The sequence below is a fragment of the Mobula birostris genome, chromosome 8 (genome assembly GCF_030028105.1).
Source record: "Mobula birostris isolate sMobBir1 chromosome 8, sMobBir1.hap1, whole genome shotgun sequence".
NCBI classification, from domain to species: Eukaryota; Metazoa; Chordata; class Chondrichthyes; order Myliobatiformes; family Myliobatidae; genus Mobula; species Mobula birostris.
This window is the reverse complement of record NC_092377.1, coordinates 7,768,877-7,788,311: the sequence shown is the minus strand read 5'-3', so window position 1 is coordinate 7,788,311 and position 19,435 is coordinate 7,768,877. Positions and strand designations below refer to the sequence as shown.

The 19,435-nt window shown below is 46.9% G+C and overlaps 1 protein-coding gene across 1 annotated transcript in view; it reads right to left on the bottom strand.

The window, feature by feature from the left end:
- LOC140201983 (regulator of G-protein signaling 17-like) overlaps positions 1-19,435 on the bottom strand; it is a 132,997-nt gene that overhangs the window by 43,549 nt on the left and 70,013 nt on the right. The window contains exon 3 of the mRNA XM_072266850.1: positions 10,764-10,865. Within this exon, the coding sequence (XP_072122951.1) occupies positions 10,764-10,865 (102 nt within the window). The remainder of the gene's footprint in view (positions 1-10,763; positions 10,866-19,435) is intronic.

Here is a 19,435-nt window from a genome sequence, read left to right as displayed (position 1 = left end):
GTGTACAAAGTAGTGGTAATTCCAACGCTCCCGTATGCATCAGAAACCTAGACAACATACCGACGACATCTGAAGGCACTTGAAAAGTTTCATCAATGCTGTCTTCGAAACGTCTTAAATATCAGCTGGGAAGATAGAAGAACCAACGTCAGTGTGCTAAATGAAGCAAAAACAACAAGCATTGAAGTCTACGTCATCAAGAACCAACTAAGATGGAGCGGTCATGTTGTTTGGATGAAAGACGAACGTCTGCCGAAACAAATCTTCTACTCCCAGCTTAAAGAAGGCAAACTTAAAAGAGGCGGACAACAGAAGAGATTCAAAGACATCTTAAAAGCCAACATGAATAAATGTGACATCAACATCAACAATTGGGAAACCAATGCCAAGGACAGGAAACTCTGGCAAGCCATCATCCGAGAAGGAACAGCAACTTTCCAAGCCAACAGATGTGCAGAATTAGAAGAATAGAGAAGAAAATGGAAAGAGAGGCAGCAACAATCAAAGCCTGATCTGCCATCTGGAACTACCTGTCCTGAATGCAGAAGAACTTTCAAAGCCAAGATTGGACTCATAAGCCACTTGAGAGCCCATAAGTAGATCAACAGAATGAAGACCATCATCCTCAACCTCGAGGGATAGCCACGACGACAACGACCTCCCCTGTAAGAGGATCATCCAAAAATCTTGTCCCCTCCCTCCTACACCAACTCCTTAGCCACCTATTAAACTGTATAATCTTCCTATTTCTGGCCTCACTAGCTCGTGGCATAGGAAGCAATCCTGAAGTCACAGCCCTGGAGGTCCTGCCTTTAATTTAGCACCTAACTCCCTGAACTCCCTATGTAGAATCGAGTCACTCATCCTACCCATGTCATGGACACTATATGGACCACAACTTATTTATCACATGAATTGAATTGAATTGACTTTCTTACATCCTTCACATACATGAAGAGTAAAAATCTTTACGTTATGTCTCCATCTCAATGTGTAACGTGCAATCATTGTAATTTGTAATAATTTATAATAAATAGAACTGTCAATGTACCATAGAAATACACTCAGATCAGCATGAGTTCATCAATCCGATGGCCTGGTGGAAGACGCTGTCCCGGAGCCTGTTGGTCCTGGCTTTTATGCTGCGGTACTGTTTCCTGGATGGTAGCAGCTGGAATAGATTGTGGTTGGGGTGACTCGGGTCCCCAGTGATCCTTCAGACCCTTTTCTTCACACCTGTCTTTGTAAATGTCCTGAATCATGGAAAGTTCACAACTACAGATGTGCTGGGCTGTCCACACCACACTCTGCAGAGTCCTGCGATTGAGGGAAGTACAGTTCCCATACCAGGCAGTGATGCAGCCAGTCAGGATGCTCTCAATTGTGCCCCTGTAGAAAGTTCTTAGGATTTGGGGGCCCATTCCAAACTTCCTCAACCGTCTGAGGTAAAAGAGGCGCTGTTGTGCCTTTTTTACCACACAGCCGGTACGTACAGACCACGTGAGATCCTCGGTGATGTGGATACCAAGGAACTTAAAGCTGTTCACCCTCTCAACCCCAGATCCATTGATGTCAATAGGGGTTAGCCGTTCTCCATTCCTCCTGTAATCCACAACTGGCTCCTTTGTTTTCAAATGAACATGTACTTCAAATAAACTGAAATGAGTCATTTGCGTTAACAACCAGTACAACCTTGGGATGTGCTGGGGGCCACAAGTCTTACCACACATTCCGGCACCAACATGGTATGCCTGCAATGCTCATTGGAAAGCACAGAGCAACTCCGTTCCTCCCTACCACCCATCCCCCTACCCACATGGACAGCCCTCCAACTCCAGGACAAGTGTCCAGCCACCAGTCTCTGCTTCGGCCACTGGGCTACGAATTGACCCGTGGGCTTCTATTTTCAGTATCGGCACATGGATCTGCTAACGTTGGAAGCCCACACTCCGAGCTCGAACTCCAGACTCGTCTCCACACCAGCCCACTTGCCCCCTGCTTGCACAGACATCCGATCCCAGGTATCACTGACCTCCACGGATGTCCTTTGTCATCCGTACATGTCAAAGCTCAAGGAAAACTTATCAGAGAACATACGTGTCACCATATCCATCCCTGAGATTCTTTTTCCTGCTGGCAAGCTTAGCAAATCTATAGAACAGTAACTGTAAACAGGATCAAGTGTCCTCATAGTGAAACTATTGGTTGTGGGAACACTAGAAATAAAGTGAGTGTAGTTATCCTCTTTTTCCAAAAACCTGATGGTTGAGAGGTAGTAATTGTTCATGAACCTGGTGGTGTGAATCCTGAGACACTTTTACTTTCTACCTGATGTCAGCAGTGAGAAAGAGCATGGCTTGGGTGATAAGGATGTTTGACGACAGATGCCGCTTTCCTCCAGCAAAGATTCATGTAGATGTGCTCAGTGGTTGGGAGGGGTTTACCCTTGATGTGCTGGGCAAATCCAGTACCATTTACAGGATTTTCCGCTCAAAGGCATTGGTGTTCCCATATCAGGCAATAATCCAGCCAGTCAGCACACTTTCCACCACACATCTATAGAAGTTTGCCATGGTTTTTGATGCCGAATTTCTGCAGATTCCTGAGGAAGTACAGGCATAGTGGTGCTTTCTTTCCAATTATATTTATATGATGGATCCAGGACAGGTCGTCTGAGACAGTGACACCCAGGAATTTGAAGTTACTGACCCTCTCCACCTCTGATCCTCTGATGATTCCTTGCTCGTAGACCTCTGGTTTCCCCTTCCTGAAGCCTACTATCAATTCCTTGGTCTTACTGAAGTTGAGTGAGAGGCTATTGTTATTACACCACTCAGCCAAATTTTCAATCTCCCTCCTGTACGCTGATTCATCACTCCCTTTGATACAGCCCACAACAGTGGTGATGTCAGCAAATTTGTATATAGTGTTGGAGTTGTACTTAGGCACATGGTCATAGGTGTAAGGTAAGTAGAGCAGGAGGCTGCTGTGCTGATGGAGATTGTAGAAGAGATGTTTTTCCCAATCTGAAGTGATAGTGATCTGCAAGAGAAGAAATCCAGGATCCAATTGGACAAGGGGCTACAGGGGCCCAGGTCTTGGAGTTTACTGATTAGTTTTGAGAGGATGATGACATTAAATGCTGAGCCGTAATTGATAAGGAGCATCCTGATGTATGCATTTTTGTTGTCCAGATGTTCCAGGGTTGTGTGGAAAGCCAGTGACATAGCATCAGCTGTAGGCCTGTTGATTCGGTAGCCAAATTGGAGCCGATCCAAGCAGCAACCCAGACAGGAGCTGACGTGTTCCAACCCCAGCCTCTCAAAACACTTCATCACTGTGGATGTAAGTGACACTGGGTGGAAGTCATTGAGACCAGTTACCACACTCTTTTTTTTGGGCACCAGTATGATTGGAGCCTGCTTGAAGCAGGTGGGTACCACACACTGCCAGAGCAAGAGGTTGAAATATTGGTGAACACACCAGCCAGCTGGTCAGCACAGGAATTCAGTACTCAACCAGGCACTCCATCCGGACCGGATGCTTTCCTTGGACTCACTGTCCTGAAGGCAGCCTACACGTCATCTTCGGATACCAAAGGATCATTGGGAGACATGGGGCTGCACAATGGTTCCTCTCTGGTCTGGTGGTCAGAACAACCATAGAAGATATTGGGCTCATCTGGAAGCAACGCTTTGCTGTCCCCTGTGTCGCAAGCTTTAGATCTGTAGGTTATGGCATTCAATCCCTGCCTCAGCTGTCGAGCATCCCTTGTTGGTTTCAGTCTAGTCCAGAATCTCCACTTCACCACTGAGGTGGCTATCCGGAGTTCATACCTGCACCCTTTGTAGCATTCCAGATCTCCAGACTTGAATGCCTCTAACCTGGCTCTCAGCAAATTCCAGATTTCATGGCTCATCCAGGGCCTCTGATTGGGGTAAACCCCAAACAACTTCAAGGGGATACACTCATCTACAGCAGAAGGCAATGGCAAACCACTGCTGTAACTTGCCTCGTACGCAGTTCCCCACGACATCAGAGAGGCGTGGAGGGAAATCGTCCGCTAACCGGAGAAACTCCAGATGCGACGTACAAAAAAAACTCATCTAAAGCTGTTTTAATAAAGTCTATTACAACCCTGGTATCGTCACTCAGATTCTCAGACAAGTGCCTGAAACAGCCCAGCCCAATGACTCAAGGCAATCCTGTAACCATTCCTCTGCCTCCCTCGACCACCTCTTAAGTTGTCTTAGATGTAGCGTGTAAAGGAAGAGAAGTGGGTGCAAACAACAGGAATTCTGTAGATGCTGGAAATTCAAGCAACACACATCAAAGTTGCTGGTGAATGCAGCAGGCCAGACAGCATCTCTAGGAAAGGTACAGTCGACGTTTCAGGCCGAGACCAAGAAAAATGCTAAAAGACCTAAAGGTACACAAGTCACCCGGACCAGAGGAACTGCACCTTGGGGTTCTGGAAGAGGTAGCGTTAGAGATTATGGTGGCAATAGAACTGATCTTTCAAAAATCATTGGACTTTGGCATAGTGCCAGAGAACCAGAAAATTACAAATGTTCCTCCTCTCTTTAAGAAAGGAGGAAAGTAGCAGAAAGGAAATTATAGACCAGTTAGCCTGACCTCAGTGGTTGGGAAGATGTTAAGAGTCAATTGTTAAGGATGAGGTAATGGAGTACTTGGTGACACAGAACAAGATAGTACAAAGTCAGCATGGTTTCCTTCAGGGAAAATCCTGCCTGATGAACCTGTTGGAATTCTTTGAGGAGATTACAAGTAGGATAGGTAAAGGGGATGCAGTGAATGTTGTATATTTGGACGTACAGAAGGCCTTTGATAAGTTACCAGCCCATGGTATTACAGGAAAGTTACCAACATGGTTAGAGCATTGGCTGATTGGTAGGAGGCAGTGAGTGGGAATAAAAGGATCCTTTTCTGGTTGGCTACCAGTGATTAGTGGTGTTCTGCAGGGGTCGGTGTTGGGCCCACTTATTTTTATGCTGTATTAGATGATGGAATAGGTGGCTTTGTTGCCAAGTTGCAGAGGATACAATGATTGGTGGATGGGCAGGTGCTGTTGAGGAAACAGGTAGGATGCAGAAAGACTTAGACGAGGAGAAGGGGCAAAAAAGTGGCAAATGAAATACAATGTTGGAAAATGCATGGTCATGCACTTTGGTAGTAGAAATAAATGTGTGGACTGTTTTCTAAACGAGAAGAATATCCAAAAAACTGAGAAGCAAAGGGACTTGGGAGTCCTTGTGCAGAACACCCTGAAGGTTAACTTGCAGGTTGAGTCGGTGGTGAGGAAGGCAAATGCCATGTTAGCATTAATTTCAAGAGGTTTGGAATACAAGAGCAGGGATGTGATGCTGAGGCTTTATAAGGCACTGGTGAGGCCTCACCTTGAATATTGTGACTAGTTTTGGGCCCCTTATCTTGGAGAAGATGTGCTGGCATTGGAGAGGGTCCAGAGAAGGTTCACAAGGATGATGCCAGGAATGAAAGGTTTATCATACGTGGAATGTTTGATTGTTCTGGGTCTGTACTCGCTGGAATTCAGAAGGATGAGAGGGGATCTCATTAAAACCTTTTAAATGTTGAAAGGCCTAGACAGAATAAGATGTGGAAAGGATGATTCCCATGCTGGGAGAGTTTAGGACAAGGGGGCACAGCCTCAGGATAGAGGGGTGCCCTTTTAAAACAGAGATGTAGAGAAATTTCTTTAGCCAAAAGGTGGTGAATTTGTGGAATTTGTTGCGACGTGCAGCTGTGGAGGCCAGGTTGCTGGATGTATTTAAGGCAGCAGATTGATAGCACATGGCAACAAAGTTTACGGGAAGAAGGCTGGGAACTGGGGTTGAGGAGAAGGAAAAATAAGGATCAGCCATGATTGAATGGTGAAGCAGACTCGATGGACCAAATGGCCTAATTCTGCTTCTATGTCTTAATGTCTTATGGTCTTGATCTCTGGAGCCTTGCTCTTCAGGCTCTGTATGTAGGTCGTAGGAGTGCAGCCAAATGATCCGACTTGTCAAAATGCAGCCTCAGGAAGCAACGATAGGCATTCCTTATCGTAGTGTAGCAGTGGTCTAGTGTGTTGGGACCTCTGGTGCAACAGGTTTTGTGCTAGTGATAATTGAGCAGAGTTTTCTTCAAACAGGCCTGTAAAGTCACCGACTATAATTTGAAATGTGCTTGCTTATAATCAGCTGTTGGTGGTATATAGACTGCAGACAGAATCACAGATGAGAACTCCTGGGGCAAATAAAATGGTCTACATTTAATCATATGGTGTTATAAGTCGGGGAACATGAAGTCGACAGAACCCCAATGTTCGTACACCAACGAGAATTGACTAAAAAGCATACGCCACCACCTCCTTCCTCACCAGAGTTCACGGCCTGATGCATTCTGAAAATCGTAAAAGCTCCCAGTCGGATAACTTCATCGGGTGTATTTGCTATTAATTTTAAGTTTCACTGCGATAAACACTTGAGATCTGCCTCGTCTGCCTCTGATAAAGCAGCCATGTTGCTTGGCCCCCAAGCGCAAAGCAGAGGCACAGACTCCAGATATCCTATGTTCCACATCCACATCACTGGCCTTCGAGTGCAGGGCAGCAGCCTGGACTGCAGAAGCCCTTTGACAACCCTCCACATCGTTGGATGTCAAACGCAAAGCAGCAGCCTGGCCTGTAACTCCTCCAGATCCCTGTTCTTACCCCCCATTACTGTCTCAAAACCTTACCCTGTCCTCTAACTCTCTTCTCTGCCCTGAAAACCAGGCCGAGTAACTTGAAAAGCGGCTAAGTCAGAGCCACGATCTCGGCAGAGACTGCAGATTGGTGCCATCTTGATAAAAATCAGTTCACAGTTCAGGCTGCGACACTTTATCAGGGCTGGGAAGGAAGGGGACAGAAGCCAGAATGGTCAACTTCCTCCAGCATTCAGTGTGTGTTGCTCTGGATTCCCAGAATCTGCAGAATCTCCTTATTGATTATTTATTTATTTAGCAATGGAACACAGAGTAGGCATTTTGCATTTTGGAAGGACAAATCAAGATAGGACATACACAGTAAATGGTAGGGCACTGAGGAATGCAGAGGAACAAAGGGATCTGGGAGATTAGATACATAATTCCCTGAAAGTGGCGTCACAGGTAGACGGGGTAGTAAAGAAGACTTTTGGCATCCTGGCATTCATAAATCAAAGTATCGAGTATAGGAGTTGGGATGTTATGGGGAGGTTGTATAAAACATTGGTGAGACCAGATTTGGAGTAATGTGTACAGTTCTGGTCACCTAACTATAGGAAGGATAGCAGTAAGATTGAAAGAGTGCAGCGAAGATTTACTAGGAAGTTGCCGGGTCTTCAGGGAACAGGGAAAGATTGAACAGGTTAGGACTTTATCCCTTGGAGCATAGTAGAATGAGGGGAGATTTGATAGAGGTTTACAAAATTATAAGGAGTATAGACAGAATAAATGTGAATAGGCTCTTTCCACTTAGATTAGGAGAGATAAATACGAGAGGACATGGCTTTAGGGTGAAAGGGGAAAGGTTTAGGGGGAACATTAGGGGGAACTTCTTCACTCAGAGAGTGGTGGGAGTGTGGAACAAGCTGACATCTGACGTGGTAAATGCGGGCTCACTCTTAAATTTTGAGAATAAATTGGATAGATACATGGATGGGAGAGGTCTGGACTGGATGCAGGTCAATGGGACTAGCGGAATAATGTTTCAGCACAGACTAGAAGGGACGAATGGCCTGTGTTCTGTGCTGTAGTGTTCTATGGTTCTTTAGGCCCTTCTGGGCCTTCGAGCCATGCTGCCCCAGCAACCCCACGACCCTAATTAATCCTAACCTAACCACGGGACAATTTACAATGACCGATTCACCTAACTGGTACGAATTTGGGCTGTGGGAGGAAATCGGAGCACCTGGGCAGAAAGCCCATTCACTGGACGCACAGAGTCTTCTTACAGAACAGCGCCAAAACTAAACACCAAACTCTGGAACGCCCCAAGCTGTAATCCTGCCGCACTAACTGCCACGACATCATGGCACCCATGAGGAACGGTGCCAGAGGTTTGTATCTCTGATTATCATTTCTTTTGTACTAGTGTCTTGTTTTACACTCTCTATCCATCTCTGTGTTGTACAGTTTCTGCACAATTTGTGTTCTCTGCATTGTCTGTACCTATGTGCCTGTGATGCGGCTGGAAGCAAGATTTTCATTGTACCTTTACCTCACCGTACTTGTGCACAGGACAATAAACTCGACTTGACTATCATCATGGTTGACCTTTTAACACAATACTTCCTTTTACTGCTCCCACATCCTGACACTTACTTCAAATATCAACACCAATCAATATCTACTTTGAAAACACCTCCACAGATCACTTGGGGAGAGGATTGCAAAGATTCTCAGCTCCTTGAGGGAAAGTTTCTTCTCCTATCCCCCGTCAAACATTACTATGAAATACCCCACTTTTTCTTTGCATCACCAAAGGGGCTGACTTCATATCTTTCCCTGATATAGTCCATCTGAAGATTAAAGATTAAATAGTAGCTTTATTTGTCACAGGCACATCAAAACATACAGCGAGATGCGCCGTTTGCGTCAACGACCAACACAGTCCGAGGATGAGCTGGGGCCAGCCCACAAGTGTGACCATGCTTCCACCACCAACACAGCTTGCCATCGAATCTTGGTAATTCTCGATCCACAGGGTTCATGAATGAGTGAAAACCTTGTTTCTTCATGATCACTATTTATAGTTGATACAAAGGAACAGATACAGAACACGTGACTCTAAGCGAGGAGCTGACAGAATACCAAGAAGCAAAAATATAAAGAAAAGATTAAATTTGGTGCTTTTGCAAAAATCTATCACCTTTATAGTCCACACAAACTAACCCTAACCTGCAGGCGTTTGGAATGTGGGAGGAAACTGGAGCACATGGAGGAAACCCATGCGGACAAGGGGAGAATGTACAAACTCCTTCCAGACTGAGGCAAGAATTATGATTATTATGATTATGAGGACACGCAGTCCCCTTTTATTGTCATTTAGTAATGCATGAATTAAGAAATGACAAAATGTTTTTCCAGAATGATATCATGAAAACTCATGACAAACCGACTTAAAAACCTACAAAAACCACATAATTATAACATATAGTTACAACAGTGCAAAGCAATACCGTAATTTGATAAGGACAGACCATGGCACAGTAAAAGTCTCAAAGTCTCTCGAAAGTCCCATCATCTCATGCAGACGGTAAATTTCCAGCGCCGCCAACTTGCCGGTGCAGCATCCTGGAAGCATCCGACCACAGTCCAACTCCGAGTCCGTCCGAAAACTCCGAGCCTCCAACCACCTCCCGACACCGAGCACTGAGCACCATCTCTGCCGAACGCTTCGACCCCGGCCCCAGCAACAAGCGATATGCAAAGCTGAGGATTTGGGGCCTTCGTCTCTGGCGATTCATAATCGCACAGTAGCAACGGCAGCGAAGCAGGCATTTCAGAAGTTACTCCAGATGTTCCTCTGCGCTTCTCACGGCTGTCTCCATCAAATCCGGATTGTGCACGGCACCCCTAGTTACACATATCGATATCTTTCGGAACGGCCGTGTGCACTACATTGCGCCACCATCTTCTCCTCCCTCACCTGATCAGTGATCACTGGCACAGTAAAGCATTACACTAACCGCTGGGCTACTGTGTTGTCTTCACCCAATCACCAAATCTGTTTTCAAGCCCTTGAATTTCTTCAGCCTTCTCTCTACAACTCACCCTGCCAAGCACCTTGTGTCACAGTACCCTTGGCAGCAGTGGCGTGCTCACTGGGTTAGAGTATGGTTGTCTGCTGGTGGGTCTTCATGGGGCTGTGGAAGTCGAGCCTGTTATGAGATGCTCGCAACACCAGCTTCCGGGATTTAGACGTTCAACCTCTCCGGAGTACGGGTAGCTGACACGGTCTGTTTGAGGGTTCAGGTCAGTCCCGCTAATTGGTAATCATGCTTCAGTAGTTGGGTATTTAAGCAACACTTGAACTGTGGTTCAGGGCCCTTAATAGTGTAAGCCTTAATAGTGAGTTCGTCTGGCGTTTGTTTTGTGCTCAGTTCTTGATACAGTTTGAAACCGTGTCTTGATCCTTGCTTCCGATACTCCAGCATTTGGAATGGGCTGCTGGGGATGGCGGGTGGAATCAAATATGGCAGTGGTGTTTAACGAGGTAGCAGACAGACGGTCGGGTGCCACGGTAGCTTAGCAGTTAGTACAACGCTATTACACCTCAGGGCGTCAGAGCTCGGAGGTCAACTCCAATGTCCTCCTGTAACGAGTCTGTTTGTCCTTCCTGTGAATGCCTGGGGTTCCTCCGGGGGGCTTCAGTTTGCTCCCACAGTCCAAAGACGTACCAGTTAGTAGGTTAACTAGGCATTGTAAAATTTTCGCGTGTCTAGGCTAGGGTAAATCGGTGGGTTGCTAGGCAGCGTGGCTTGAAGGCCTCTGAGGGCCTGTTCTGCACTGTAGCTCAATAAATAAATAGCTAGATAAATAACAAGCAGGGAATGCAGGGATATGGGTCATATGCAGGCTAAAGAGATTTACTTTAACTTGTCATAAACGTGGTTGGTCAAAGGGCCTGTACTGCTCTGTGATCTTTACGGTGGTGCGTTGCCAAGCCTGGCCCTGGGTTTACGGGTCACTGTTCTAAAATGGAAGGTACCACTGACCTTTCCTCTGTGGATTCGATGGTCTCCACCGTGGTCTCCATCCTGGTCTCCTCCGTGGGTCGCCCCATCATCTCCTCCCTCTCACCTTTCCGCGCGGAGAGGCTGCAAGGGAAAATCAAGACCTAAAGCGTTGGTCAGACCATGTTTGGAGTACCGTGATCAGTTCTGGGCCCTTTATCTAAGAAGGGATGTGCTGACATTGGAGATGGTCCAGAGGAGGTTTATAAGAATGGTTCCAGGAATGAAAGATTTAACATATGAAGTGTGTTTGATGATCCTGGGCCTGTATTCACTAAAATTTAGGGCATCAAGCGTCATGGAAAGAAGACAGAAGAATGCATGACCCTATTACAGCTTGGGGTGGCTGGCTGATGGCGCAGTGGCATCAGTGCCGGACTTCGGAGCGAAGGCTCCTGAGTTCGAATCCAAGTCGGGCCACCCCCTGAGCTCACTCTCCGTCCGTGCCGGGTTGAGTGTCGAGCTAGCCACTCAGTCTCGTAAATAGAAACAAGGGTCGAGTCAGGAACGTTCATATCGGGACCCGGTTAATCCGAAAGGAGACCAATCCAATCCTGACACTATGCGCCAGACAAGAATGGCTGACTGTCTGGTGCGACACGCTAGGAAGGAGCTTGGGGTGTCGGAGTTCAGGGTTCAATTCTGGCCTCTAAGGAGTCTGTCTGTGGAATGCATGAGTTTTCTCTGGGTCCTCCGGTTTCCTCCCTCGGTCTAAATATGCACCCGCGTAGATTAATTGGTCATTGTAAACGTCCTTATTATTAGGTTAGGGTTAAATTGGGGTTGTTGGGGGTTACTAAAGCGACATAGCTCAAAGAGCCGGAAGGGCTTAATCCGTGGTGTATCTCCAAATAAATAAGTCAGCATGGTGGAGTAGACCTGAAGGGCCAAATTCTGCTCCTATGTCTTATGTTTAAACACACCAATTCATCAAGCAAGACATGGGAGGAGGCACACTCAGTTTGTGTCATCAGAGGCGTTCTACTTCACCAATCCTGCCTCCTTTCCTGCCTTTAACCGTACAGGGCAACAGGAAGGTAAAGGAAAGCCCAGGAGCATGAGACATAGAAACAGAATTAGGCCATTCAGCCCATCGAGTCTAATCTGCATACAATCTTGGCTGACTTGCCCCTCAACCTCTTTCTCCCAACTTCTCCCTGCAACCTTTGATGCCCTGACTAATCAAGAGCTTATCAACCTCTGCTTTTAACGTACCTAATGACTTGGCTTCCACAGCCTTCGGTGGCAATGAATTCCAGGTTCATCACTCTCTGTCTAAAGAAATTCCTCCTCATCTCACCTCTAAAGGGATATCCCCCTTTTCTGAGCCTGTGCCCTCTCGCCCCACTATAGGAAACATCCTCTTTACATCCACACGCACTCGAGACCTTTCAATGAGAAGGTGGTTACCATAGTAACAGTGCCAACACTGAGCATCCTGGGAGAGAGCAACACCACTGGTGATTTAAATGAGGACAGACTAAACATGGGCACAGGGACAAGAGGGCAGGGAGCATGAAAAGAGGACTGAAAACTGGGCAATGATTCACACTTGGCTGAGAAAATCTGCAGATGCTGGTCCTGATGAACACTAAACGACAACTGTATATGGTTTTCCATAGACGCCACCTGGTCTGCTGAGTTCCTCCAGCATTTTGTGTGTGTTGCCTACTGATACCTGGGATTGCCTGACCTTTTCACTTCCCACCCACCCGGACATTCTCCATTCTCCTCTCCGTTCCATCGGGTAAAAGATACAAAAAGCCTGAGGCTCATGGACAGCTTCTATCCTGCTTATAATAGGTCACTGAAATGTCCTCTAATGCAACAATATGACCTTATTCCTTATTGCCTACTGGCAATGCACTTTATCTGTAGCTGTTACACTTTATTCTGAATTTTGTTATTGTTTTCCCGTGTTCTACCTCAGTGCACTGCCGTCTGTATGAACAGTATTGAAGACAAGTTTTTCACTCTATCTCAGTACCTGAGACAATCTTTCTTGGCATCCGTTAGTCTTGCGAGACCATGGATCTGCGCCTGGAAAGTCTTCACTCTCCAGGGCGCAGGCCTGGGCAAGGTTGTATGGAAGACCAGCAGTTGCCCATGCTGCAAGTCTCCCCTCTCCACGACACCAATGTTGTCCAAGGGAAGGGCAAGGGCCGATACAGCTTGGCACCAGTGTCATCACAGAGCACTGTGTGGTTAAGTGCCTTGCTCAAGGACACAACACACTGCCATGGCTGGGGCTCGAACTCACGACCTTCAGGTCGCTAGTCCAATGCCTTAACCACTTGGCCATGTGCCCACACACCTGTGACAATATTAAACCATCTGCTTATTCGTTCATTATGAGCTGTGTCATTGACAGAGACAATCATGGTCTTTCCATGACTATGATTGATCTTGACAAATTTTTCTGCAGAAGTGCCATTGCCTTCTTCTGGGCAGTGCCTTCACAAGACTGGTAACCCCAGCCATTATAAAACTCGCTAAGAGATTGCCTGCCAGGCATCAGTGGTCGTAGAATCAGAACTTGTGATATGCACCAGCTGCTCATACAACCATCCACCATCTCCTCCCATGGCTTCACATGACCCTGATCGGGGGCTAAGCAGATGCGACACCTTGCCCGAGGGTGGGCTACAAGCTAGCAGGGGGAAGGAGAGCCTTACACTCCCTTTGGTAGAGACGTATCTGAACCATGCCACTCCTGTAAACCAATACCAATAATTAACTGATTCAAACTTACCAGTTCTGGTTAGATAATCATATAGAAGTACAGCACAGAAACAGGCCCTTCAGCCCATCTAGTCCATGCCAAAGCCACTTAAACTGCCTACTCCTAATAAGAAAGAACGTGAGAAATAAGAGCAGGAGTAGGTCATCTGGCCCGCCGAGCCTGCTCCGCCATTCAATAAGATCATGGCTGATCTGGCCATAGACTCATCTCCATCTACCCACCTCTTCCCCATAACCCTTAATTTCCCTCCTATGCAAAAATCTATCCAATCTTGTCTTAAGTATATTTAAGACAACGCAGGAGCTGAGTGGGCGAAGCGGTCCCGACCCTCCAAGCAGACCATTGCCTTTGTCAGAGCTGGGGAGCAGCCAATACCCACCAGAAGAACATCTGCCGGCATCCTGACCTCTGCAAGGGACTGGCAGCTGTTGGTGGACCTCCAACAGAGGCTGAAGAGTTCCACAGATTCACCTCTTTCTGGGAAAAGCAGTTCCTCCTCATCTCCGTCCTAAATCTACTCCCGCAAATCTTGAGGCCATGTTCCCTAGTTCCAGTCTCACCTACCAGTGGAAACAACTTTCCTGCCTCTACCTTGTCTATCCCTTTCATAATTTTATCTTTCTATAAGATCTCCTCTCATTCTTCTGAATTCCAGTGAGTACAGTCCCAGGCAGCTCAATCTCTCCTCATAGTCTAACCCCCTCATCTCTGGAATCAACCTGGTGAACCTCCTCCGCACTGTCTCCAAAGTCAGTAGTATATCCTTCCTCAAGTCAGGAGACCAGAACTACACGCAGTACTCCAGATGTGGCCTCACCAGTACCCTGTATTACCTCCCTGCTCTTAAATTCAATCCCTCTAGCAATGAAGGACAACATTCAATCTGCCTTCTTGGTAGCCTGCTGCACCTGCAAACCAACCTTTTGTGATTCATGCACAAGTCATTGTCATGGCTATCCCTCGAGGTCGAGGATGATGGTCTTCATTCTGAAGAAGTGACCCACAGAGCGAAGACGCCTGTGCGTGTATTTGTTTAACGTGTACTTGATGTTGCACTCCAAGAAGAACACAATACTTCACAAATCAACCAACTGATTCCAGTGGCATGGAAACCACGACGATTGGAGCTCATGGATTTGTTGCAGCCTTCATCCGCCTTCACAGCTGTTGAGTTCAAAGTAACTTTGTTCGCCTGTTCCAGCGTTGAGGTCTTGGCTGGATTGTTCTTTGTCAGGGACCTCACCCTCAACCTTACCGCCATGGGTGACCCTACCAGGCGCATAGCTCCAGACGGCATCGCTTTCAGGATCACAGGACCACACGAGCTTCTCCACCACGACAAGGTGACAATCCATGGAGAAGCATGCACAAGTAATCCCACGTCCCTCTGCACGGCAGCGTGCTGCAATGTTTTACCGTTTAAATAATAATCTGCACTTTCATTTTTCCTTCCAAAGTGAATGACCTCGCATTTAACAACATTGTACTCCATCTGCCAGAGCCTTGCCCACTCACTTAACCTATCTATATCACTCTGCAGACTCTCTGTATCCTCTGCACAAGCTGACCTGCACCTGGACCAGAACTCTCCAAATCCTTACTACCCATGTACCTATCCAAACTTCTCTCAGACTTCGAAATCAAGCTCAAATGGACAACTTGTGCTGGCAGCTCTTACCACACTGTCGTAATCCACTGAGTGAAGAAGTTTCTTCTCATGTTCTCCTTAAACTTTTCACCCTTAAGCCATGACCTCTGGTTGTAGTCACACCTAACCTCAGCGGAAAAAACCTGCTTGCATTTACCCGATCTATACTCCCATAATTTTGTATGCCTCTACCAAATTTCCTCTCAATCTTTTACATTCTAAAGTATACAGTCCTAACCTATTCAATCTTTCCTTATAGCACAGGCCCTCCAAACCCGGCAACATTTTCTCTGCACACTTTCAACCTTGTTTACAACTTTTCTGTAGGAAGGTGACCAAAGCCACATAATACCCCAAATTAGGCCTCACCAACGTTTTATACAACTTCAATGTAACATCCCATCTTCTGTACTCAACAAACAACAGGAATTCTGCAGATGCTGGAAATTCAAGCAACACACATCAAAGTTGCTGGTGAATGCAGCAGGCCAGGCAGCATCTGTAGGAAGAGGTGCAGTCGACGTTTCAGGCCGAGAACTTCGTCAGGACTAACTGAAGGAAGAGTGAGTGTTCTGTACTCAGTGCTTTGATTTATGAAGGTCAACCTGCCAAAAGCTTTCTTTATGACCTAATTTAACTGTGACACTTTTTCCAATGAATTATTCCTAGATCTCTTTGCTCTACTACACTCCTCAGTGTCCTACCATTCACTGTGTAAGACCTATCCTGTTTGGCCATATGGAAGAGCAAAACCTCACACTTGTCTGCATTAAATTCCATCTGCCATTATTCAGACTGATCCAGATCCAGACAGCCTTCCTCATTATCCACCACGCCCCCAATCTTGGTGCCATCTGCAAATTTGCTGATCCAGTTAACCACACTATCATCCAGATCATTGATCTAGATGACAAACAACAAAGGACCCAGCACTTATCCCTGTGACACACCACTAGTCACAGGCCTCCACTCAGAGAGGTAATTCATCTCCTATCACTCTCTGGTTTCTCTCTCAAAGCCAATTTACTAAGTCAAGCAACTGAATGTTCTTGACCATCCTCCCATGCAGGACCTTGTCAAATGCCTTGTTAAAGCCCCTGCAGACAACATCCACTGCCTTGCCCTCGTCCACATTACTGGTAACTATCTCAAAAAGCTTTATAAGGTTGGTTAGACATGACCTCCCATACACAAAGCCACGCTGACTATCCTTAGTCAGTCCCTCAGAATACCTTCCAATAACCTCCCCAAGACTGATGTCAGACTCACAGGGCTATAATTTCCTGGTTTATGTTTAGAGCCTTTTTGAAACAGTGGAACAACATTGGCTATCTTCCAATCCTCTGGTCCCTCTCCTGTCACTAAGGACGATTTAAATATCTCTGCTAGGGCCCCGGCAATTTCTGTACTTGCAACCCGCAGGGTCCATGGAAACACCTTCTCAGGCCCTGGAGATTTATCGACCCTGATTTGCCTCAGGGTAGCGAAGACTTCCTCCTCTGTAATCAGTACAGGCCCATGAAGTTGGTGCCACTTTGCCTCACTGCTATAGAGTCTGTACCCATCTCTCGAGTAAATAAAGATGAAAAGAATTCATTTAAGATCTCCCACATCTGCTTTGGCTCTGGAGGACCAATTTTGCCCCTAGCAATCTTTGTATTCTTAACGTACCTGGAATGTGGGAGGAAACATAGAAACATAGAAAACCTACAGCACAATACCGGCCCTTCGGCCCACAAAACTGTGCCGGACATGTCTTTACCTTAGAAATTATCAAGGGTTACCTATAGCCCTCTATATTTCTAAGCTCAATGTACCTATCCAGGAGTCTCTTAAAAGTCCCTATCTTATCCGCTTCTACCACCGTTGCTGGCAGTACATTCCACACACCCACCACTCTCTGTCTGAAAAACCTAGCTCTGACATCCCCCCATACCTCCTTCCAAGTACCTTAAAACTATGCCCCCTTGTGTTAGCCATTTCAGCCCTGGGAAACAGCCTCTAGCTATCCACATGATCAATGCCTCTCATCATCTTATACACCTCTATCAGGTCACCTCTCATCCTCCGTCACTCCAAAGAGAAAAGGCCAAGTTCACTCAACCTATTCTCATGAGGCATGCTCTCCAATCCAGGCAACATCCTTGTAAATCTCCTCTGCACTCTCTCTATAGTATCCACATCCTTCCTCTAGTGACGTGACCAGAACCGAGTACTCCAAGTGGGGACTAACTAAGGTCTTATACAGCCTTTAACATTCATTCACAGTTCTTGAACTCAATCCCATGGTTGATGAAGGCCAATACACCATATGTCTTCTTAACAACACTGTCAACCTGCGCAGCAGCTTTGAGTGTCCTGTGCACACAGATCCCAAGACCTTGCTGATCCTCCACACTGCCAAGAGTCTTACCATCAATATTATATTCTATCTTCATATTTGACCTACCAAAATGAACCACTTCACACTTATCTGGGTTGAACTCCATCTGCCACTTCTCAGCGCAGTTCTGAATCCTATCAATGTCCCTTTGTAACCTCTGACAGCCCTCCACACTATCCACAACACCCCTAACCTTTGTGTCATCAGCAAATTTACTAACCCATCCCTCCACTTCCTCATCCAGGTCATTTATAAAAATCACAAAAGGAGGGATCCCAGTATATAGCCCCATTAATGTGGTCATACATTTCGTATTTCTCAGTTCCACCCATCGCTAGTCGAGTTCTTCTGTCTGTCCTGGCAGAGTACTGCTGTGACATTTAACCTGACTATTAATGCCACCCCTCCTTCTTTAAACCCTCCAACTCTGCCACGTCTAAAACAACGGAACACTGGACTGTTGAGCTGCCAGTCCTACCCCTCCTGCAGACAAGTCTCACTAATGGCTACAGCATCATAATTCTAAATGTCCTGAGCTCATCTGCCTTTCCTACGATACTTCTTGCACTGAAATATAGGCAGCTCAGCACACTGGTCACACCATGCTCAACCTTTTGATTCGTGACTTTGTCCGAGGTCTGACCAACATCTCCCTCCACAATCTCTCCACTAACTCTCCTGGCACTCTGGGTTCCCGTCCTCCTGCGATTCTAGTTTGAACCCCACCCTGCAGCATTAACAAACCTTCCTGCTAGGGTATTAGTCCTCATCCCATCCATGTACCATTCCAAATTTCCTTTCCTCATAAGACATGCCCTCTAGCCCAGGGAGTGTCTTGGGTATATCTCCTCTGCACCTTATTGAAGCTTCCACGTCCTTTCTAAAATGAGATGACCAGAAATGAACACAATATTCCAAGTGTGGTCTAACCAGAGTTCCATAAAACTGCAACGTTACCCTGCGGCTTGTGAATTCAGTCCCCCGACTAATGAACACACCATTCGCCTGGCTAACCATCCTATCAATTTGTGCAGCTACGCTGAGGGACCTACGGACCCCAAGATCCCTCTGTTGCTCTATGGCATATCCTGCAAATCCACACAGCACTCACTCTGGTGGTGAAAATACCAGGGTTTCCCGACACATTCAGTGACATCCCGAGTGATTGACCCATTACCCTGAAGCCTTGTCCGTGTGGCAGGACGCTCAGGTTCCTTCTCCCCGTATCTCTCACTCTCTCTCTCTCCTCCCCTCACCCCTCCCAATCTGCTCTCCCTCCCCCTCTCTCCCTCTCTCCATCCTCTCTCTCTTCCTCCCTCTCACTCTCTCCCCTATCCCTTCCTCTGTCTCCCTCTCTCTCCCCTCCCCTCAACCCTGATCCTCTCCCTCTCCCTCTAGCCCTCCCTCACTGTCTCTCCCTCTCTCCCGCAGTCTCACCCTCTCCTTTCTTCTCCCTCTCTCCCTCCCTCACTCCTTCTCCTGATTTCAGTCCCTTCCCTCACCCCTCTCTGTGTGTATATCTCTCTCCCCCCCTTCTCCCTCTCCCCTTCCCTATCTCCATCTGTACCCCAATCCCTCTCCCCTCTCTCTCTCACTCCCCCCCCTCCTACTATCCCTCCCCTCCCCGTCTCACTCTCTCCCCCTCTCCCTCCCCTCTCTCACTCACTTTCTCCATCTCTCTCTCTCTCTCTCACCCTCTCCTCCCCTCCCCTCCCCCTCCTTCTTCTCTCTCTTCTCCCTCTCTCCCTCCCTCATTCTCTCTCCCTCTCTCAGTCCTTCTCCCTCTCCTGCCTCCCACTGCCTCTCTCCCTTTCTCTCTCCCTCCCACCCTCTCTTCCTCTCTCTCTCACTCTCTCTGTCCCATCCCATCACATCTTCCC